The sequence below is a fragment of the Brachyistius frenatus genome, unplaced genomic scaffold (assembly GCF_029030835.1).
Source record: "Brachyistius frenatus isolate BFR_SWC_R1_liver_20210118 unplaced genomic scaffold, ASM2903083v1 Contig_9, whole genome shotgun sequence".
In the NCBI taxonomy this organism is placed as follows: domain Eukaryota; kingdom Metazoa; phylum Chordata; class Actinopteri; family Embiotocidae; genus Brachyistius; species Brachyistius frenatus.
This window is the reverse complement of record NW_027210608.1, coordinates 1,363,963-1,387,735: the sequence shown is the minus strand read 5'-3', so window position 1 is coordinate 1,387,735 and position 23,773 is coordinate 1,363,963. Positions and strand designations below refer to the sequence as shown.

General features: G+C 41.7%; 1 protein-coding gene across 1 annotated transcript; it reads right to left on the bottom strand.

Annotated features, from left to right (window-relative positions):
• Positions 1-14: 14 nt before the first annotated feature.
• Positions 15-23,495, bottom strand: abcc12 (ATP-binding cassette, sub-family C (CFTR/MRP), member 12). The gene is made up of 31 exons (XM_069690296.1): positions 23,406-23,495; positions 20,515-20,571; positions 20,113-20,264; positions 19,876-20,022; positions 19,520-19,667; positions 18,304-18,540; positions 17,854-18,027; positions 17,601-17,748; positions 16,753-16,901; positions 16,031-16,138; positions 15,505-15,735; positions 15,355-15,426; positions 15,062-15,186; positions 12,866-12,938; positions 10,895-11,098; positions 8,746-8,880; positions 8,438-8,534; positions 7,491-7,541; positions 6,653-6,748; positions 6,361-6,464; positions 4,286-4,468; positions 3,969-4,195; positions 3,677-3,814; positions 3,317-3,506; positions 3,142-3,231; positions 2,845-3,034; positions 2,436-2,595; positions 1,981-2,059; positions 1,131-1,244; positions 661-825; positions 15-580 (listed from the first exon to the last, which is right to left on the bottom strand). Exons 2-31 carry the CDS (start codon positions 20,563-20,565, stop codon positions 488-490), a joined length of 4,131 nt encoding a protein of 1,376 aa, XP_069546397.1. The 5' UTR covers positions 20,566-20,571; positions 23,406-23,495; the 3' UTR covers positions 15-487.
• Positions 23,496-23,773: the final 278 nt, after the last annotated feature.

Here is a 23,773-nt window from a genome sequence, read left to right as displayed (position 1 = left end):
ATTAATGTGTTCAAGAATGTTTTATAGTGTAAATACATTTCCAGAATTTATTTCCACTCATTTGTGTCAGCAGCGGCATACGGCTGCTGTCATTTAACAAAGAGTGGGTGATAATGTTTTATTTTCAGTTCCATATCAGTGATGAAATGCAGTATGAATATGTACATTCATATGTTACAGGTAGAGGTTTCCAAAGTGGTAGCAAAGTTCTCAAAAATAAATAATATGCTTTAAATACACAAAACAAATCATATTCGCTGAAAACCTATGACAGAACATCATCCGTGCTGACAGGAAAGTTAAACACATTGCTATTAACACAGCTTGAAAGGTAAAAAAAAAAAAAAAAGAAAGAAAACTCAGTAAACACAGCAGTCCAGATTACACTGTAACAATATTGATTAAGAAACGGTTTTGAAATTGAATGAGTGATTTGTTGCAGTGATTACTGCACCGGGGTTGGTGGGTGTCTCGGCTCTCCTGCGGTTCACGTGTTCACCGTGTTAGCAGCAGTGAGGAGGGAGGAGAACAGAGAGTCCGGTCTCTGCTTCAGCACATCTGGATGGCCCAACTCCGCCGCCTGTTGGACAGAACACTTAGCACGTCCAGGTTTGGGATCACATGAAGTTTACCTTTGTATATTTTGTGTTTGTTCATTACCTCTCCGTTGTCCATGACCAGAATGCGATCTGCGTGCATCACGGTGTTGATGCGGTGAGCGATGGTGAGCACCGTGCAGTCCTGGAAGGCCTCTTTGATGGTGTTCTGGATCAGAGAGTCCGTCTCTGCGTCGATGGAGGCCGTGGCTTCGTCTAAAATGATTATCTGTGAGGCAGCAGGAGGGATGATTAGTGTCGATGAAGGGACTGAGAGGAAGATAACTTGGATGGCATTAAACATATCAAAAGTGGAAAAGACATAATAAGTAATCCTACTGCCTAAACATAGAGGTGGTCATGAGGCAACTGAGGGAAATACAAATTAAAACAAACAACAACAATTTCATAGTTTGATTGATGCATGTTATTGGAGTATGTAGCAGCAGTGTTCGAGCCAGTCGTCTGTGTATTAGAAGTAAAACTGGTAGGTGTGCCAATGAAGAGGATTCAACAAGCGACATGTTTACAGACCTTGGAGTTTCGGAGCAGTGCACGAGCCATACACATCAGTTGTCTCTCGCCCACAGAGAAGTTCTCTCCGTTCTCCAACACTTGTGCTTGTAGCTTCCCCTCCAGCCGGGAGATCTGAGGACACACAGTCATATTTAACAGCAATACTTTCACCCCTAATGGACAGTGTTAAAAAAGACAGAAAAATAGCGAAAGATAGAGAGAGAGATGGTGAGCGTTATAGATAGGAAGAAAGATAAGTAGCGAGAGGGAGAAAGATAGTGAGAGAGATAGAGATAAAGAAAGTAAGATAGAGAAGACATATAACACACAGTTATGTCATATTAATAACGTTACAATGACATATAAAGCACATAGTCCATCAGTTATTTGTTAAAGTGTGTTGCAAAAGTAACCAGACCACAATCTGTTTGATTTGGCCCTCCTGCTGAAAGTGTCCCTCTGATTGATTGTAACTTGATAAACATGGGCAAGATTATTTAAGTTAGCACCAATGGTCTTCTGAAAAAGTTAAAGAATCTTTCCCGGCCTGTTTTTGTTGACAACGCTGAGGTTGCCTAGCCAACAATTATTTCAAATGTTAAAAATGACTCCATCAAAGATAAAACTATTTGAACAAAATTTGAAGTACATAGTCAAATCCCAAATGTGCACGCACCCGGTATGAGATTACTATAAAGATATGTATCACAGAGAGTTGTCATTGTGATTCTATAGATGGTGCTGAGATGATGACCAAGTCTAAAGTCTTTGAAAATGTTACCTCTAAAAAAACAAATAGACCAAAGTAAATAACAAGGCTGTACAGTTCTGTTCATGCACCGAGCTTCATAATGTAGTGGTAACATACTGAGTCCTTCATGTAGGTTTTCTCCAGCGCTGTCCAGATCTCCTCATCACTGTAGTTAGCAAACGGGTCTAGGTTGTATCTGTAGGCAGACACAGCCTGTTGATCAGCCAGTGACCAACCCCCAGCAGTGGGGACAGTGTATGGGGGTATATCACTGCCATAAGTCAAGAGCATGCTCTTTCAGTCTGAGAGCAATATTTCTTGTTTCGACAATCAATTATCGTAATATTCTCTCTCAAAAGTCTCCCTCGGACTCAAATAGTCGCTGCTCGCTCGCGGATTTGCTCGGCTCTCTTCCAAAACTGTACGCTTGCACTCAAGATTGGAAACAAGAAATAATGCTCTCAAACTGAGAGAACATGCTCTTGACTTATGGCAGTGATATACCCCCATAACAGTGCGTACTCGTGCATAAACATAAACCTCAGTGGAGCTGAGGGTTTAGTGAAGACTACCTGACTGGACCACTAAACAGCACGGGGTCCTGCGGGATGACGGACAACTTGCTGCGCAGATCCTGCAGGCCGATGGCCATGATGTCCACTCCGTCTATCAGGATGGTTCCTGCTGCAGGCTCCACCAGTCGGAACAGAGCCACGCCTAAAGAGGATTTCCCTTCAGACACAAAGTACAGAGCGGAGCAGTGAACATTAAACTATTGCGTCAGAGCTGCCTAAGATTGTGTTTAAAGTCAGGACTGTGATTCAGCTCTGTGATCATTTGACATTTGTGAGTTTCTTTGATCACTAAACTATTTGAATGTGTAAATCAACGTGACGTTTTCCATATTCCCCATTTACGCCACTCTCCCTCTGAATGAACAAGCACAGATATGGGTGACACCTCCAGGATTCAGAGCCTTACCGGAGCCCGTCCTTCCCACAATGCCCAGCTTCTCTCCAGCTCCGATGATGAAATCCAGCCTGTCCAGGACAATTGGAGTATTCTCTCTGTACCTCATCTGATAGTCTTGGAAGGTGATGGCTCCGCCCTGAGGCCAGTCCTCTGGGATCTGAGCCGCCTTTATGCGCCTGGGGGCTTCAGACGTGCAACCCTGCACACGTAACAAATAACAACTTTGAGAGAAGAGAAAGGGGGGAATTTTTTTTGTCTTTGGTCTCCACAGGACCAGGACAGATGGTGGCGGGAGAGAAGTCTGACCGTGATGTACTCCTGCAGTCGCTCCACCGAGTTGAACCTCGCCTCCACTTCTGTTGACTGTTTCACCACGTACTGGAGCATGCCTGTCAACTGGACAACATACGAAGACTCCGTAAAGACACGTTATAACATGTCTCTGAAAAAGTAAACCCGTTAGTTTGCTGTCTAAACGTACCTGTATGGTGTAGGACATGGCCAGGCCTTTCAAGGCCGGACTGATGACATCATTACTGCTCAGCACGACAAACAGAGACACCAACAAGGTCATTGAGGCAGCCATGAAGTCCATCCAGAAAGCGAGCCAACGGGTGCCGGAGTGAAACAGCAAATAGTGATTGGAGTTGATGTCACTCAGGGACTTGAACCTACGACGTGACAAAGGACAGATGAGGGTTTGAGACCAGATGGCCTAAAAATCAGAGACACGGTCACTGAGACATTAGCATTGGATGGATGTGAAGCTGAGAAGAGCAGAGCAAACATTGGACTTAAAACATTAAGCTTCAGTCTTTGTTGAGGAGCTCTGCTATCTTACAGTTTGATGTGGCTGTCTCTTATGTTGTAGGCATGGATGGTGCTGAGGCCCTGCAGGGTGGAGGTGGTGAGAGAGATGCAGGGAGAGCGGCTGATGTTCTCCATCTTCTTCATGTGACGAATACTCCCCTGGAATATACTGCAGATAAATCACAACAGACACTCAGTTAACAGCTATTCACTGTCACGAGCATGCTTCTAAGATACAGTCATTCATATGGAGGTCTAAACCTAAATCAAAGCCCCAGTAGTGACATAGGTGACATGTTTAAAAATGTCTGGTGTAAACTCACAAGAGAATGAGGGTAAACAAAGCTCCGATGACAACCACAGCTGCCAGCATGGGGGGGAAGACAGAGGAGATGATGACTATGGTGAATGACACCATCAAAGCAAACTGTAAGAAGGGGTCCATGTGGAGGGGAAGCACCGTGTCCACCTCCTCCTGATCTTTAGCGAAACGGTTCAGAATGCGGCCTGTCGGCGTCGTGTCGAAGAAACTCATTGGACTGGCAATGATCTGAGAAAGGAAAAGACAAAAATAAATCTTCACTATCAGCAGCTCGATGGTCGTTACTGCACGTACAGGGGTTCAGACGTTCCACGGTACCTTTCTGAACATGGTGTCGTGGAGTTTGCAGGCCGCTCTCAACATGACGTGAGTGTAAAAGAAGCATTTGATAATGGCCAGCATCACCATGACAACCACCATCACGCCGTAAATCAGCTGGTAGAAGTGCAGATCTGGGTTTTGGGAGATGTCACCGTGGTTCGAAGCCGTGCTGTTGGAAGACTGAGACCAAAGAGAAAATATATGACAACTTGATTCAAGGAATGTTTTTTATGCTTCTGTAAATGTTGTTGCCATATACACATAACACATATTTCATAACACACACACACAGTGGGGACCAAAAGTCTGAGACCACAATTTCTCATATTTTCATGTAAACCTGGAAACAGTCAGAAAGATTCTGCACTACTTTTAGGTCAACAATCAAGTTTAAGGAATTTTGTAATTTTTTTTATACAAATGGTCAATTCAGTTGTTTTATTTATGTGATGAGTGTCACGGTGCATCATTGTTTGTTTCGTTGTGTCTTTTTATCTTATTAGTTTATTAGTCCATTTTAATCTGTCCTCATCTTTTAGTTTTGTCTTTTCTTCCTCTTTTGGTTCCTGTTTTATTTCGATAACTCACCTTCTTGTCTCACTTCTGTTGTCTTTACTTCCTGTCCTCATGTCTTCCCACCTTCGTGATTGTCCTCCCTGCCCTGATTGTTTCCAGCTGTGTTCAGTTATCCCCTGACCTCCTGTGTATAAAGTCTACGTGCTCCCTACCTCCTTTGTCAGATCATCAGTGTTCCTTCCAAGCTAGTTTTATGTTGTTTTTTTCCCTTTTGGAATTTGTGTTCACCTCACAGACTGGATCACAGACTTTTCTGAGCTTCTGGACATTCCCTGTATCTACTTCTGCCTGTTAAACTGTGGTAACCTGTAAAAGTGTCTAACTTTGTGTCCTATTCCCAATTTTAGAACACTTTGCCTCAAGTTTCTAGCAGAACGTTGCTGACTAAGCTGAATTGTGATAGCGAGAAACACGGCATCAGAACAAAGTGGAAGTATCAGATGTCTGACTGTTATTCTTAGCAAAAAGCTTTCTCTGCATTAAATCACAGTTAGACTGAAGGGTAATGAAATGTGTATGTGTATGGAGCTCTAAAACAGTTCATGGAAACTGGATTAGTTGTATCAATATCAGGCAGATCAAAAGTGAGCAAGCCATCAGGAGATCAATACATCAAACTTTGTTCCCTGAGAGATAAAAAAAAAAAAAAAAAAAAAAAGCAATTTCATACAGAATTTGCTAAACAAAGAACACAAGACTCCAGTCAGCCAAAGTCCTGTCAAAAGACAGCTGTCTGCTGGAGCTCTGAGAGGACAAGCAGCATCTCTGAACCACTTCTCAGGAGGGGAAACAAGGCCAAACTCCCGGGGTGGACTAAGAGATGGCGTCATTTCACAGTGGATGATGGGGAAAAAGTCCACTTATGAATTTAAGTTAGAAAATTTAAGCAGCACAGAGGTTATCGAACTTTGTCCATGAGTGCATGCTGTCCTTAAAGCAGGAACAATTTATGTTTCTCACAGATTCAACTAAAGTCACTAAAATTGTTAAATTGATATAAAACAAGTTTGGATTAAATTAGAAATTATGCAAAATAGAGGAATCTTCACTGGTGGTCTCAGATTTTCGGACCCCACTGCAATATCAATGTATAAAATTAATAATAATCAATGTATTCTAGTGATAATAACAGCTAACAGGTGGGGGCGGTCAACAGGCTTCCTGTTTCCCTCTGTAGGAATCAGTATGTTCATGTTTATGTCTTGCACCATATACTGAAACAGACTGTGTCCCCTCAACTGTGACTCTGCTAATAAATAAAGCTGAGTTGATCTGTGTGAGCTGGGCATCAAATAAACAGAGACCGTCCGTACTGGTTTTGGTGTTTAACATAATCATGATTTTAGTCCCACCTTTTTGACTGTTCTCGAAAAGCATACAACCTCCATCTCCACCAACACAGACAACATGTGAGTAGCTCTCACATCTCAACCAGAGCCCGTGATGGGTTTAGAGTGTGTGGATGTATGATAGAGAGAGAGAGACAGGATCCTCACCCCGTTACCCTGCCCCAGCCAATAGCTGAGCCACCAGTTGCTGAAGGCTGTGGATCCGATCAGCAGGACGATGTTCAGGATGGTGAGGAAGATGATGAAGTAGCCTGCAAGCAACACAGTAACACCAAACTTAACCAAGTGGGTGGTTTACACGTGAACTGTGTGTTATTGCTCAGAATCATGCAAATGTGTGTGTGTGTGTGTGTGTGTGTGTGTGTGTGTGTGTGTGTGTGTGTGTGTGTGTGTGTGTGTGTGTGTGTGTGTGTGTGTGTGTGTGTGTGTTATGTCAGACCTCCAGCTGCCAGGCAGTACTGATGGTAGACACCACAGGAGACGGCGCCCTCTGTGGACGACTCCTGACTGACCAGCTGATCACCGGCTTTGACAGCTGCATCAGAGGAAGAAAACCATTTCATAGAATCAGAGAACGATTCAAATTACCTCCATTAACATCAGCTCATATACTGACTGATCAGACTGCATTCTCATAAAACTAAAAAGTAAAAATATACTGACTAGCTTGACTGGATCACTGATTTACAGTAACATAGTGTAAATACAATGTGTCACAGCCTGACATAACTGGTGTTACACAGTTTGGCCTGACATAACTAGACAAGTATTATCAATGTGTTATATTCATACAGACACTTGGATGATAAAAGAAAAAGCAAGCCTGTATTTTAAACCCACTGCAGTATTACTACAATAATGATTCAGTACATAAACTCACATATGTGCTTTAAAATAGTGAGTCTATACAAAGATAGTTGTACATACATGATAATTGCTTAAATATGCACACATGTTCTGTCTTGGAAGGCACAAGATACAGATGTAGATGTTAAAGGAATGAAAATAAGAGTTGTAACCATGCTTACTGACACCTCACACACTTGGCCAATCACTGCAGTCACTAGGCGTCAATGTCACGTTGACGGTTTTGGAACAGAAATGCTCTCAAACACAAGTAAATTGGGTTCCAATGAGTGTATGAAGCATAGCAGTCACTTAAGTTGTGCACTCTTTGTCTGTTATGTTTCAATACATATCCTTCATATTTACGTTAAATCTGAACCCAGAGCTGACCCGACACCAACACCAGAGTTTAATTAACTTTGTAGACTTACATATTTGGTCAGCTTTCATTCCGTCATCCTTTTCATCCGACATGTCAAATGCTGAAAGGAAGCACAGATTATTTAGCTGATCACAACTCTCTCTCAGGACCTCCAGGATTTTAACAGACTGTGTTTTTACTTTGCGAACTTTTTTTGTGTTCATCTATTTAGTTATTATTGGTTTAATTTTTTGAGTTGCTGGATATTTTAATTTCCCCCTCTTGTGATGAACAACGTACATATATATCTATCACTACACTTCCTTTTATGACAGTTTTATAACTACGATGTCGCTTGTGCTGTTTACAGTAAACATACAGAAATCTAGCTGGATGCTGGAAAGAAACAGGAGAAATCAAGAAAGGTGCTTCCATCATGATAGAATTATGTGTATGATAAACAGGAAGTTCTGGTTCCTCTTCTTTAAAATCTTTGTTAAAGTACTAACTACCAACCACAATAAAAACCCAGCTGGGTACCTTTGTTAAATGTCTCATGTCTCTCCTCTGATCTCTCTCTGTAGACTCCAATAACAGATTTATAGAAGTGATGTAATAAAATCAGTGTACTGCATTGACCAGACGGGACTGTATTGTTTCTGACTCTCTGTTATTGCTTTACAAAGCTTTGTCATGACTTCCCAAGCTTTTACATCCTCCTAGTTATACAATTGCTCTTTTACAAGCTACACTTTCACGATGACACTTTGTTCCACAGAGAATTATGACAAGATTACAGCAACATGTTGCATCAATCCTACCATATCAATACATTTATGTTCTCATTCATTCTTCTCCCTAAACTACTTTTAGGGATTTATTTCTGCAAGTGACCTCAACATGCTACAATCTCACTGGTGTGTCTTCATACTGAACTCTATCATGAACGAGCGTGATTTTCATTGATTTGAAGTCCTCTGCAAATCCACAGATGTTTTAATTTGCTGGTTGTCATACCCGGGTTCACGGTCCCACTGTTGGCTCGATGTTGGAGATCAACCTCTTTTAACTCGGCAGCATCGTGAGGTGACACCTCCTCCTCCTCTTTCTGAGTCTGATAATCGAGAGAATCGAAAACACAGTGTTACAGTTCAGTCACTGTGAACAAACTTTATTGACAACATATTGTCCCTTGTTTTAGCAAACAATTTCATTTTACTGAGATAATAAAATGATAAATAACTGATGACTCGGTTTCACGGCTAGTTAAACAATACAAGCTAAGGTGAAGTATGTTTTTTTACAGCAGGTTTTGTGACTCTTACTTTGGACTGTTCCATCTGGTAGTTGCTGATGAGCTGAGCGTAGCGGCCGTTGGCGTTCATGAGGGCCTGGTGGTCTCCAGCCTCCCGGACCTGCCCCTCCTCCAGAACCAGGATGTCATCACAGAACTCCAAATACTAGAAGACACAAGAGGATAACCAATGTCAACAACACTCCAACGTCAACAACACCAACGTCAACGACACTCCAACGTCAACAGCATCAACGTTAACAACACCAATGTCAACAACACCAACGTCAACAACGCACCAACGTCAACAACACCAACATCAACAACACCAACGTCAACAACACACCAACGTCAATGACACTCCAACGTCAACGACACACCAACGTCAACGACACACCAAGGTCAACGACACCTACGTCAACGACACCAACGTCAACAACACCAACGTCAATAATGCACCAACGTCAACGACACACCAACGTCAACGACACACCAACGTCAACAACACCGACGTCAACAACACACCAACGTCAACAACACACCAACGTCAACACCACCAACATCAACGACACTCCAACGTCAACGACACACCAACGTCAACAACACCAACGTTAACAACGCACCAACGTCAACAACACCAACATCAACAACACCAACGTCAACACACCAACATCAACGACACTCCAACGTCAACGACACACCAACGTCAACAACACCAACGTCAACAACACCAACGTTAACAACGCACCAACGTCAACAACACCAACATCAACAACACCAACGTCAACACACCAACATCAACGACACTCCAACAACGACACACCAACGTCAACAACACCAACGTCAACAACGCACCAACGTCAACAACACCAACATCAACAACACCAACGTCAACACACCAACATCAATGACACTCCAACGTCAACAACACCAACGTCAACAACACTCCAACGTCAACAACGCACCAACATCAACAACACCAACATCAACAACACCAACGTCAACGACACACCAACGTCAACGACACTCCAACGTCAACGACACACCACCGTCAACAACACCACCGTCAACAACACCAACGTCAACGACACCACCGTCAACAACACCAAGGTCAACAACGCACCAACGTCAACAACACCAACATCAATAACACCAACGTCAACGACACACCAACATCAACGACACTCCAACGTCAACGACACACCAACGTCAAGGACACTCCAACGTCAACGACACACCAACGTCAAGGACACTCCAACGTCAACGACACACCAACGTCAACAACACACCAACGTCAACAACACCAACGTCAACAACACTCCAACGTCAACAACACTCCAAAGTCAACAACACCAACGTCAACGACACTCCAACGTCAACAACACCAACGTCAACAACACTCCAACGTCAACAACACCAACGCACCAACATCAACAACACTCCAACGTCAACAACACCAACGTCAATGACACTCCAACGTCAACAACACCAACATCAACGACACTCCAACGTCAACGACACTCCAACGTCAACGTCTTTGTCTGAGTTGCTCAACAAAGCGGAAACTCGCTGTCAGAGATAGTCGGTGTTACAACGTTTTTTTGTATCAACTTTGTCTGTTAACTCAGGCTTTCTGTTTTCGGCTCTGAGCGCGTTCAAATAAAAGAGGAGGTGTTTGCAGTGTCTGACCAATCACGACTAATTACATGCACATATTTCATTAAATTAATTGATTATTAGATGTATTCTCATGACTGACATGTATGAACGTTTTAGTCTTATCATTTCACCTGCAGCCCCGGGCGTGTCAAATGGACTGAGAAGCAAATAAGAAATAAATATAAAATCACAATTCAAAGCGAGAGGCAGATTCACTGTCAGGTCTTATAAGTAGGCAACAAGTGTGATGCTTTAGTACACCAATCAGTCCCAGATATTAGTAAAAAAAAACAAATTAAATTAATCTACACCTCATAAAAATCACCGGGGAAAGACAAAGGTCTGTCTCCTCCTTTTACTGGGCTATGTGCTTGAGTGTCTGTAAACTGTTGCTGTTTTCATGTTACTCTTGGCGACAAAGTGAACAACTATATTTCTAAAACGTAATATTCTTTATACAGTAACCTGTTCAGGTTCAGATTCAGTGTGTTCTGAACAGCGAAGCAGTTTTATTTGCCTACCTGCAGCTGGTGGGTCACCAGTATGATGGATTTTCCTTGGAGCTGCTTCTTTATGCATTCTTCAAAGATGTGTTTCCCCACATGGGCATCAACAGCAGACAGCGGATCGTCGAGGAGGAAGATGTCCTTGTCGGAGTAGACTGCTCTGGCCAGGCTGATCCTCTGCTTCTGTCCCCCTGACAGGTTGAGCCCTCGCTCTCCGATCTGCCAACAAAACAGCAGAAAGCTGCTAAAAACCAAACCACCAATTTCACTTTTCCACTTTTCCAAAAGAAGAAACACATCTATGACACATCTGTGCAAAAAAGAGGGCAAGTGAAGGAAGAAACTGATGAGAGCGAAGTACTGGCGGCTCCAAACATCAAACCGATTTGGACTTGACCCAGAAACGTCCTAAATCAATTGGCAAGCATCTAATAAGATATCATTTGTGCAATGCGATAATTATTTTTGTGAACTTTACTTTGCACAGCAGATCATTGTTCAGTCTCTGGAACTGTAGTAAAAGGTTAAGTGGCATGCTTGTCACTGTTTTCAGTTAAGGTTTTTTTTGATGGGGATTGAGATGCTGTCCAGAACCATTTTGTATCACAGATTGTGCCGTAATTAACACAAATAGAAGGTTAAATGGTTTTTAAAACTGTCCAAATAAAGACCACCTGAGTAAATCATTGACTGTTCCAACTAATGTTTAAAATCGGGGTATGCCTTGGTTTTAGTAGAAGTAAAATGAAGAAAACAATACAAAAAGTGTGACACTGGTAAATAATGTACTTAAATGTTTATATGATCAGCTAGAGGAAAGTTCACTGTGATCATGAGTCATAACATTTCATGCTGCTCTTTTTTTTTTTAACTTCAAGCAGCTAATTCCACAGTATCTTTTCAGTTTCATTTAACTGTGTTTCTATTTAAAAAAAAATAATAATTTAAAAAGCAGTTTTTATGTAGAAAACGGTATTTTCTTTGGAAAATACATAGATTGTCTGAGTAACTGTTTGACACTCATATTAGTGCAGTTACTTTGAACTGTGAGTCATCTGGTCAAAGAACAGAAAAAACCCAACACTATCCAGAAATCATGGAACTGAGGATCTTTGTGTTGTGTTACTCTTGAACTATTCTGACCAGAACATTAGTTTAAAATGATACTCGTGTTTACTTGTGACTCAACTACGACTGTATATTCATGAATCTTTTAACTTGACTTCCAGGTCCAGTATGTAGGATTCAGGATGATAAAACTACAACATAGAAAATTAATCCAGACTAATTTTCAAACATAGATTGTATATAAAAGTGGACGTAGCTTCTGGCTCTGAAAAAGGAGGCCAATGCAGAAGGGCTTTAAGCTGCGAGTCCATCGGGTGCCACTAGAGGTTGGCTCCAAAAAGCCTCCGGCTCCATAGACTCCCATTCAACTTGTCTCATGAAATTCTCTGTTAATAAAGTATGGCTGGGTCTCTAATCAGTCAGATTCCCCTCCTCCCCCTCCCCCCCAGCTTGTCCAAATATGGTCACTACCGGCTCCAAACCGCTCCGAAATAGCAAGATGGCGCCGGCCAAATTCTGAACTCGAGGCTTCATAACAGCTGCTCACAAACTAATGGGTGACGTCAGTGTTGGTTGCCATTATTCTGCTTTGAAAACACGAAGCAGAATAACACTAAATGCACACAGCAGGCATTATATGATAATTCTCTTTATAATGGACAAATTATTATTGGTAGAAATGTAGTCACTTATTTAAAGCCTTATGTCAATTTTCATTTCACATCATTCTGAGTGTTTTTAATTACTTTACTAAAAGGAATCAGGCTAGATGTCGCTCAGCGATAACAGTCAGGTGTCTTTCTCTATGCTGAAGTGACCTCAGGTGCTTTGATACATCACATACAGGTTTATCATTCTTCAACACTTTTAAGAAATCATTTAGAGGGATCTGAAACTGTCAGTTTAGACAGAGCCTACCTCAGTTTGATCACCGTACGGCAGGATTTTCAAGTCAGCTTCGAGGCTGCAGACAACCACAACTCTGTCATATCTGTGGGGGAAGAAAAGAAGATAGCTCATTAGCTGACACTGGGGGCAGTACAGTAAGAGTAACGTATTCAATTTAAGTAAGCTAACAATAAAAAGTGACTGAAATTATTTTAGAAAAATGTATCAAAAATACATCAAGAAATATTAAGAAAAACCCAAAATTCTGTCTTGAAAATAAATTATATTTTGTATGCATCATCTAATGAGTCTAATAATAACCCATACAGAAATTATAGGTCACTATTTCTTTTACATTGTCATTTTAATTTAAGACAAAAAAAATATTACTATTATATACTATTCAGATCAGTTTACTGATTGTCATAAGCATCCTAATAATGCTTTAAAATGTTCTGCTCAGACATAAAGTCCCTGGTGGGTTATGAGAGGTTTTGTGAGAGAAAACTGTCTCTATCAAGCCTACACAGTGTGCACTGTCAATAGTCTCCCTTCATGTCGCTTCTGCCATGTGATCTGTCCAGTAATAATCCTGTCAGATAACAGAGATGATCTCTGATCTTGTTTGGCTACCTCACAGAGAAAAGATGAACTTTCTCTCAGTTACATTTTTTTCAAGTGAAATAACCTCAAAAGAGAAACCTATTCAAGTACAAAGACATTTGACTCAGCTTTGTTTTCATAGTCTGTGTCAGTGCAGTAATACGTTTCGCCCTTATTTAATAATACCTCTTATTCTTTCTATTTTTCAGTTGTCAGTATTCAACACCCTCCTGATCTCTGTTTATGTGTGTATCTCATATCAAACTATGCCAGATCTGAAAAAATGAACATAAAACAAAGGCAAGTTTTAAATTTTATGAGGAAAAAGTAGTAGAAAATTAGGGAGTTGTGCCACCTTTAGCAGCAACAGCTGTAACCAAACACTTCTGATAATTGGAGAAGAGTTTCTGACGTGGCTGTGTGGTTTAGTTTTAGCCCACTCTTCTTTGCAGAAATGCTTTCATGCAGCTATACTGAAAGCTTTGCAAGCATGAAAGTTCTTTTCAGGTCCCACCACTGCATCTGGTCCAGACTTTTAATGATTTGATTGAACAGGAACAGGGGGCAAATAACAGGCTCAGCTGGTATTAGAAAAACCTTCTCCTTCAATACTTCTGTGGTAGCGGGTCATGGTTTGTGGGTCAGCTGCAGCAGGGGGAGGTGGTGAGAGTAGTCCAGGGAACAGTGCCAAGGAGGGAGGTAATTAGCTCAGGCGTTCACTGATTACTCTCTCTTCCTATTTATATCAGCAGTAGTACTGAACGGCTGGTCACATGGGATACTGGAAACACCAGATCAGATTATGGCTGCGTTTAAATTGGGGAATATTTAGCATGTACTCTACGTACTCACTACGTCAGAACTCTACATTTTTTTATGAGCTTTGAGTTCACGAGTTGTGACTTGTTTGCTGACGTTTATGGAAATGACAGAAGCCACGGAAGTCATTTTTTTGTTGGATGTTAAGTTAATATATTGTAATTTTAGTCATGTGGAGTTTGCCTTCATAACTTAGATAATAGTTTACCTCTGTGGAAAATGTTGATCTTATCAACAACCTCATCTTCTCCCTTTGTGCCTTTGCATTTCCTGCATTACATTACCTCCCTGTTAGCTTGCTAAATGTTTCGCCTCTGTGACCTCTAGACGGTGCTGTTGCCGAGCAACGGTGTTTTTACAACTGCTTGAACGCCAAGTATATAGTGGACACGACTTCCCTTGTCGTAACCACGAGCTCCATTTGAATGCAGCAAATGATGCAATTTTATTGGATGTGCTCCGTCAGTGTTCGTCCTGCCCGGAGTGTCAGCGAGTGAACCAGCCGGCCATTCCCAAAGCGCCCTTGTACCCATTACTGTTAATTTAGGTCCCAGATGAAAAAGTGCTTGTATTGCTTCCTTCTTCCAGCTCTAAACTCCTCCAAAGTGGCGAGGACCCTTCGTGGTCACACGGCGAGTGGGGCACGTCGACTATGAGGTGCGTGCGTTCTAAAACTTGCAACTTAAAACTTGTATTTTTGTGTTTGCTCAGCTTTTTTACTTTTACATTTTGTAAAGATCAGTTTTGTATGGGACGCGCACAAGAATAAGAACAATAATTAATGTGGGTTGAGGGATGAATTACTTGGCCTGGTCCAAAGGTTGCCCCATCAGGATATTCTCTTGTACAGTCCCATGGAAAATCCAGGCCTGCTGGGAAACGTAAGCAAACGTCCCGTCAGCTGTGAGGGAGCCCTTGAGAAGGTTCATCTGAAATAGAACAATATAACAGACAATCATGAGGAAAGCTGTCGAGTATCTTACACCACATCACTTAAATTAGAAATACAGAAGAGTTGTACAGTAAAATAATAGAAATGTCAGAAATGCTGTCAGAGGAAAAAAGAGAAGCACAAAAAACACAAAGGAGGAACCAACCTGTTCCAAAATGCTGGAAATCAGTGATGTCTTTCCGCTTCCAACGTTCCCACACACACCGAGCAGGTTGCCCTTCAGGAAATATCACAGATTATTAGTTTACCTTCAGTCTCGTTAACCTCATTTCTTCTCATCAGAGGTAAAGCACACCTTAGACAGTGAGAAGGAGATGTTTCTCAGGGTCGGTAAGCTTTCAGCCTTTATATTCTCCGACGTCTCATCCGTCTTGTCTTCTTTCACCCCGTTGGCCGAGCTGGGCAGAGGGTCGTCCCGGCTGTCTGGTTTGGTCCAGAAAAATGTAGCATTCTTCATTTCTATAGCTGAGACACTGTTTTTCTCTTGCAGCAGGTAGGGCTCTGGATTCTGGATCAGCAGTATTTTCTGAAAGAGACATAATCTACATTTACAAACCTTTTCAGGTTTTTATTATTGCGTTTTCTGATTGCAAGTGAGATCAATGAGAGTGACCAAACAACTGTTAAAACAAGCTGTTATTTCTGTATTTAAATAAATCTGTCTTGTATATTATGAACATTTCAACTGTCACCAGAGGGTAAGATATTACAGTCTTGCAGGCTGTATTAATTAATGACATCATGGTAAAAGTTGATAGTAGTAATGAATACTACTAACACCAGTCATAACGGCTGGGCAGGGCACCATCAAAAGAGTTTACCCTTAATCGTGTTGTTGACAAAGTAGCCTCAGCCAGGGACTTGGCAGATAAGGGCATGAGAGCAAGGCAGAACCTCATGGAGTTGAAGATGGCAATGGTGGTAAAGGCCTGGAAACAACAAAGAATGATAAAGCTCAATACTAAAACGTCACACAATATGGTCCACTACACTCTGAAGCAGGGCTACTCAAACTGCAGCCTGTGGGCCAGGTACGGCCCGTTTGAACGTTTTCTATGGCTTGCAAGAAGAAGCCTGTCTGGATACTGTTTCACTGTTTTCACCTTTATTAAATATAGATATTAATCTGTTATCAGCATCTCATGTCTGCTTAAACAAGCCCACACTGTTTTACTATGTACATCTTGCATTTTGCTGTTGGAAACTGACGCCATAACAGCCATAAAAAGGATGCCTGTGATTAGTTTATTCCATGTACTAACATATCATCAACATCAAGAGTTATTTTTAGCCTTTAATTAACAAAATATTGCGTGCGGCCCTTGATCCCCCAGTGACCTTCCTCTCCAGCGTTGTTGCTATGGAGTTTGAATAGCCCTGCTCTGCTGGACAGGAACAAAAATGTGGAAAAAACTGAAAGATAATCATCCATATTTAATGTCTCAGGCCTGAATATTGCTGTATCCTTATAAACTCATCTCTAGTACCCACTAAAATCACCCTGTTGGCAAAGGTTGTGTTACTGCGTCGCTGCGATACTCACCACGGACGTCTTAAGCGGTAAGTCCAACAGAGTGTGTACCAGGAAGGTGAGGACGGTGGCCAGCGTGGGGATGATGCTGGTGATGCTGGTGTTTATGTTCTGGACGTAACTGATGTTCCGCAGGTGTGTCTTCTCTTTTTCCCTTAAACCTGTAAGAGAGAAAGTTTTTGGTCTTTTACCTGCTGTACATTTTAAAAGCCGTCCTGCTCCAGCTGTCCAGTGCGCCCACAGAGCGAACACCTTCAATGGGGGAACAACCGGGGATAAGCTTTTTTTTCACATGACTTTATTTAAGCTGCTGAGATATTTTGAATATTGTAATATTTTTGCTAAAAGGTACAGAAACATAAACACAAGACCGAGAAACTCATATAACGTGTAAAGCTGTGAAGAATCTGTTCCAAAAGTTTACAAGCAGAAAAAACATTTACGTATTGCTGTTGTTGATCTTACTTGAACTCTGGATTTTGTCTCTCCTGGTTTGTTTGCCTGCCAGCTGCTTTGTAACCTTCAACCATCTCTTGTATATACCCCCCTTTTGCTTTTACAACCTGCCTTTGAGTTTTCCACTGAACGGGAATTCTGATGGATATGAAACAAGGCACGCTGCTGTCCACTGTCAGAGCATGGACTGGTGGGAAATGAGCACACCATGATACTCGTTTTGGATCGGTACTGGGGGACGAAGGTGAGAGAGGATCTGGTAGCCTCGTCTTCCTCCTCTAGCAGCAGTATTGCGATACGTAGGTTGGTTTGGTGTTTTGATAAAAACGGAGAGTATAAATGATTAAAAAAAAAACAAAAAAAAAAACGTATCTATCTGGTCAACATGCAGCTATCCGTCTTACCTGAAATCTTCTCCTCAAAAGAATCCTCCCAGGCGTACATCTTGATGAGCTTGATGCTGGAGAGAATCTCATTCATTGTGCGAACACGGCTGTCTGTCATCACCATGGCTTTCCATCGGAATATGTTGATGAGCTTGGCCAAGAAAAACTGAAAACAGAAAAAAAAAAAAAGAAGACATTATTGTTGACTACAGAAATCAAGTAACAAAGGAGATAATAAAAATGTATCTATCTATATACTTCACATAAAGACCTGTAGGGGGACAAAGATGATGTAGGTGGAGACTCCAGTCAGCGCGGTGATGCCCAGGACGTAGCAGGCGTAGACAATACACACAACAAAGAGCACCGGGGTGGACAACACGAAGCTCCCGAACAATACTGCCTCAAAGACCCGGTGGCCATCGTTGGTCATGACATTTATCATCTGGATGGGAGAGAGTCAGAGAGAGGATCAGAGACAGACTGCACTGCCAGAGCTAGTCACCTTCACGAATAAAAGATGTATGCCCTGAGAAATGCATCAATTATACTCAAAAATGTTACCTTGTCACTAACTATTGCCCTCCAAGCGTAAGAAGATATCACAAATGATGGGTGAAATGATTCTGCAGTTCAATTTAAATCCTGTTTAGTACAACTTTGTGAGTCAAACGCAGGTACACTGCATTATATAGGTGTACACGTGTTACCCGGTCTTTACCTCTCCCATTGAAATGCCGCTGTGCACCCGCAGAGAGATGACTTTCTGAAAGGCCATCAAAGAGAAGGCGCCTTTCAGTCTGACGGCAGTGCGCAGGTTCACCGCCCACATTAGGGATATGAGGAAAGCTTTGGAGGACTCGGCGACGAACAGAGCGACGGACAAACCGACACCGTGGAACATGGTGGACTTCCCGGGGTCATCGATATAGTTTAAGATCTCATAGACCAGAAAAGCCTGACAGGACAGAGGGAGAAGGAGCTTTGTCACACTTGAAAAGAGCACGATGTCATTGTGCTGCCTTTTAGTCTTTGGCTGCATCTCAATTTGCATCTTTGCGCTTTTGTGTGCATAAGTGCGTTCACATTGACAAGATGATGGTGTACTCATAGCAGTCAAAATATTGAGTATGAAACATTGGACACCTCTCACCCTCTACAGTCACCATCTGAGTGACATAAAGGACGAGTAGAGACCACCAACCAATTTCAAACTAATGCTGGACAATAAATATATATTATAGGGACGACTAATGTTGCTTTCACATGATATTTACATCAAGGGATTTTTGATCAACAATCCTCACTAATGTGGATATAATGGGGGGTTGAGGCAAATAATAAAACAGTAATTATAGTCTGATATGTACCAAAAATGACATCACTTTACTGTAATGCAGCCTTTAAAACCAGCAAAAGACAAGAGTTATGCCATGTCACAATATTATAAAATCAAAGACAGAATTAGTTGTTGTGGTCACCACCACAATAAATGTACACGTCCACATTAAAGTGTCTTTTTTTTCACTAAACAGCGCTTTGCTGCTGTCAGATATAAGCCATCAATACCTTTATTGTGCACAAGGAAAAGGAAGCCCAAACACATGTTTCTTAGTAAAATTACCAAACAAAGCCGACGGATATTTTTGTGGATGATGCATTCAAAGGTTGCGGAAGTCATTTCCATTAAACAGCCATGTTTGATTTGAGGCAACACTACCCTTTCAAAAGTCACACAGTAAGCAACTCATTTGCATGCTAAATACATGTTGCCTTGTTTTTACTGGCACCTTAGTCTGGATTTGCCCAATTACTGCCCATTACTTCAGTCTGAGTTACAATAAAAGTACCTGAGTACGTCCTCCACCACTGCTTTTTAATCAAACATGATTCTCAGTTCAAGTGATATTTGGACACTTCATCCAGCCAACACTCACCGGGCCCAAAAACGCCGCCACCATGGCCAGGATACCGACGATGATAGCCAGAATCAGCCTGGTTCTTTGAAAGCGAAGGATGACACGGACCAGTGAGGCTTTTTCCAGGCCGACCTTCGCCACCTCTTCTTCCCAGAGTCTCTGGAGCCTAAAAAACATGCACTCTTAGAGGACATTCCCTTTCACCAATCAACACGTCCTCCATTCGACTTGGACCTTTTCCTCTCATGTTTTCATGTCCTTTTCCAGATACAAATTTCCGCCACTACGTTTATGGTGTGTTGTGTTTTAGAACTACACTGTAATGGCATCAAATGATAGTTAAGAAATGCGAATCAGCAAGAAGAGTGTCCGACCTTTCTCCGCTGGTGTCAGCCATATCCAGAGGAGACAGGGTGAGAGAGGACATGTCCAGCTTGTTCCTGAACATGGCCCACATCATGGGGGTCATCCAGGCAAAGGTTGTAAAGGAAAGGAAACCTGCATTGTCCAAAGGTTGGGACCTAGACATAAAAAAAAAAAATCATCCAATATCAGCCGTGTGAAGGGAAGGCCTTAAATATCCAATGTTACCTTAAGACTATGAAACTGACTGTGGTGAGGACCAGCGGAAGGGCTTGAGGGTCTGAAGGCTCTGGTGGTATTTTCTAAATGTGGAAGTGTGGGCTTTTTCATTCTTATCCACGTCAGGATGTTCTGGACTGGAGACCATGGATCCAGTTCTCCGGCGTTCACCATCTTCTACCTGAAGAGTCAGAAACAGAGTTAAAGAATCTGACTGAAATCCAGAGCTGGCCAGAGAAATAAACAGACTATGTGTGCTGTCTTTGGTCAATATGCCAGCTTCAAAGTCTCAAAAAGTAGATCAAACACAGCTGCAGCAAAAACACCGGACACAGGCGAAACAATGGGAGGAAAAGATCTGAGGCAGAAAAAGCAACACGTGGAGATGTCAGGGTTTTTCTGCTGGGAGCTGCTGTTTGTTCTCTACTTACAAAAGAAACTCCTCGAGTACTGTTATTCTCCAAAGAATTTTCGGTCTTCATTTTGTCCTGTGACAAAGAAAACAAGTGTGCAAAGTCAGTATCATAATGTTAGAAAAATTACCCAGAGGCTTGGTTCAAAATCAAACACATCGGACATTTATTCTTGCAAGAAGAAGCAACTACATACACCCTCAAAGAGAGGTGTCCAGCAGTGCTCCCAGATCTCCTCCGTAGGGCAGCTTTTATACAGTTGACAAACAGTAGACCATCACTCCCGTTCCCTTTGTATCTGCTTCCGTATGGTAATACAGAGTTGGTTGTAGGTCACAAGATAAGGACACACGGGACTTGTCAATTAGATGCGGAAAGTGAAACAAAAAGGAATCACTTGCAAATAAGACAGAAACCCAAAGAAACTTTTCAGAGCCTGCTTGACAAGAAACTTTCCAGAGCCACAATGCAAACAAGAGGAAGAAACAAATCTTTTTTTCCATCACAAAACAGCTGACATTGTGTCACAAGTATAATCGACAAACTTAAGGCCCTGATGTACCAGACAGACTTTTACTAATGACAAAGTGGAGGCTGTTATCATGCCTCATCCTGTGTTATGTAACATCAGCACTCTGTGTGTGAAGCTGCCAAATGCAACATAACAAAGTCATCATTCCAACCTCCCCGCCCCCCTCCTCCTTCCACCTTTCTACCGAGCCACTTTGTCAACTACTTTACTAAAAAGATAGATGACATACGCTCCTCATTTTCAAACCCAGCTTCTGTAACTACATTTCCATCATCTCCATCTTCATCCCCTTCACTTTCCTCTTTCACCCTCCTGTCTCCTAATCTAGTTCTCACCTTGGTACCCCCCCTCTCCCCAACCACCTGCCCCCTCGAGTCCAGTCTGGTTTCAACAGACCACTCAACAGAGACGGCCCTCCTTGCTGTCTTTGAGCAGCTTCACACTACTCCGCTCTTCCTCCTCCTCCTCCTCCTCCTCCTCCTCTTTCTCCTCCTCCTCCTCCTCCTCCTCCGCTCCCTTCACTGGTTACCAGTAGCCGCCCGCATCCGTTTCCAAACATTGGTACTTGCGTACTGTGCTGTGAACAGATCAGGTCCAGTCTACATCCAGGACATGGTCCAACCTTACATCCCAGCCCGTTCCCTCCACTCTGCTTCCACCAATCAGCTTGTTTCTCCTCACTGAGATAAACTCTCTACAAAATCATGACTGTTTGCTGTCCTGGCTCCTAAATGGTGAATGAGTTCCCCAATGACATCAGGACAGCAGAAACTCTGTACATCTTCCTCCGTAAACTAAAAACACACCTCTTCAGACTTTACCTTGAATAGTAGAACTTTAGTAGCACTTAAAATGACACTTACTGATAGAACTTTGTAGTTTGGCTTTCTTGAAGAAATTGTATTTTCTTGATTCTTGTTGTTCTGGGTTTTGTACCCTCATGGTTGAAATGCACTTATTGTAAGTCGCTTTGGATGAAAGCGTCAGCTAAATGAACTGTAATGTAATGTAATGTAATCATGCGTTTACCAGTTGCCATGCGCATTAAAAAATGGTTCACTGTGTTCAATGTATCATGTTTTCACAAGGCCCTTACATTAAGGACTCTTTTTAACGGGATTGCCCATGACGACACACATTACAGGGTGTCATAGTGACCCCACGAGGATCCCTTTACCTCACAGAGCCAGAGAAACCTAATGATGAATGAACAATCTTTCACAATGTAGACACAAAAATGTGCCCTCACTGCTTTAAAGGTTATACTGTAAAGTCTATCAAAAATATACATCAGCGTGAACCTGGAAAGAATGAGGAAATCATGTACAGCAACTGAGTATGCTGTGGTAGCTGTGATACCATGACTCAGCATTCTTCTCTACTTCACAACTAACATGGGAAAATAGAGTCAATGAGTTGCAGGCCTCCTCTTCATGTCGACCCCTCACCTCCATTTACACTGTGTGAAAGTTTCTGAAGCCAAATTAAAGGCAGGCAGTGTGACTTCTGTTACATTACAGTAAACCTTTTCACAACAGAAAAAAACAATATGTAACTACTGTGTGTAAAACTAAGGACTGAAGTACAGTTATAATACATGTGTGTGTTATAATCTACGACTGTATGAGGACAATAAAAAAGACTCGTTATATTCTTACCTTTAACACAGACCAATAAAGGATGAACCCACACAAAACCACAGATAGTGCAACCAACAGTTGACCGTGAACGCTCTTCAGTCATAAATCCAGAGATGTTGTTCTAAATTCATCCACACTCTGACAACAACGATCACATGCAGCTCAGAGAGTCATGTGAAGGACCTCAGAGGAGCTGCACTTCTGACACAACAGTAGAGAGCACACAGTGGAATCTCAGCTTTTATCTATTTTACCACATAGTTAAACAACTATTTAAAACATTTTTAATACCACATAAAAATGTGCATGTCATCAACTAAAAAGAGTATTGAGGCAAGAAAAATGCAAATTTCAGCACAATATATATATATAGCTATATATATATATATAGCTATATATATATAGATAAATAACATAAATAACATAAATATAACAAAAATATATCTACAGCTGTAAAAAGGGAACATGGAAAAATAGGGCAGTATGCATCGAGCTGAACTAAACCTAACAGAGTTGTTATTTTTTTTGCTGATAATTAATAAAAAAAAAAAAACATAAATATAACTAAATCTAATGAAATTTACAGAAACATGATTAAAATGTTATTTGAAAATGCACTAGTTCAGGTAAAAATCTTCAATAAAGTGACAAAAGCAAAATAATAAATAAACAAACAAACGAACTGATCAAAAGTAGTTTTTAAGTGAACTGAGCAGAGCAATAAAACAGAACAATACCTCTAAGTGGAGGATGAGGACGGCAGCTCGATCTCACTGGATCCACAGCTTCCACCGAAACAGCGCTTTACTCTGCCTTCACACGCGTTAGTTATAGGGATCAAAGGTTTGCCTGTGCAGGAGTTTATTTCCCTTCCCTCCTCCCTCGGACAGCAATAACGTCAAAATCATAAACCAACTAAAACCACAATCAGATTAAATGATAAACTGAACAATTAAGTGAATAAACATTGGATTTTGAACGGTTTAGGTAATACGACATCTCATAATGTTTTATGTCGCAGAAAGGATCCAGTATTTTGACAAACATCCCCAAACTTATATGAACATGAAGATCATATTACAGCATCACTGGTCGGGTCTGATTG

Coding starts and splice junctions, on each gene's coding strand:
- abcc12 (XM_069690296.1), bottom strand. CDS start 20,565: ATGAAGACCGAAAATTCTTTGGAGAATAACAGTACTCGAGGAGTTTCT. Junction 3,232..3,316: donor CCATGTCCTACACCATACAG/GTACGTTTAGAC, acceptor TATGTTGTCCAG/TTGACAGGCATGCTCCAGTA. Junction 826..1,130: donor CACTGCTCCGAAACTCCAAG/GTCTGTAAACAT, acceptor GCTGCCTCACAG/ATAATCATTTTAGACGAAGC.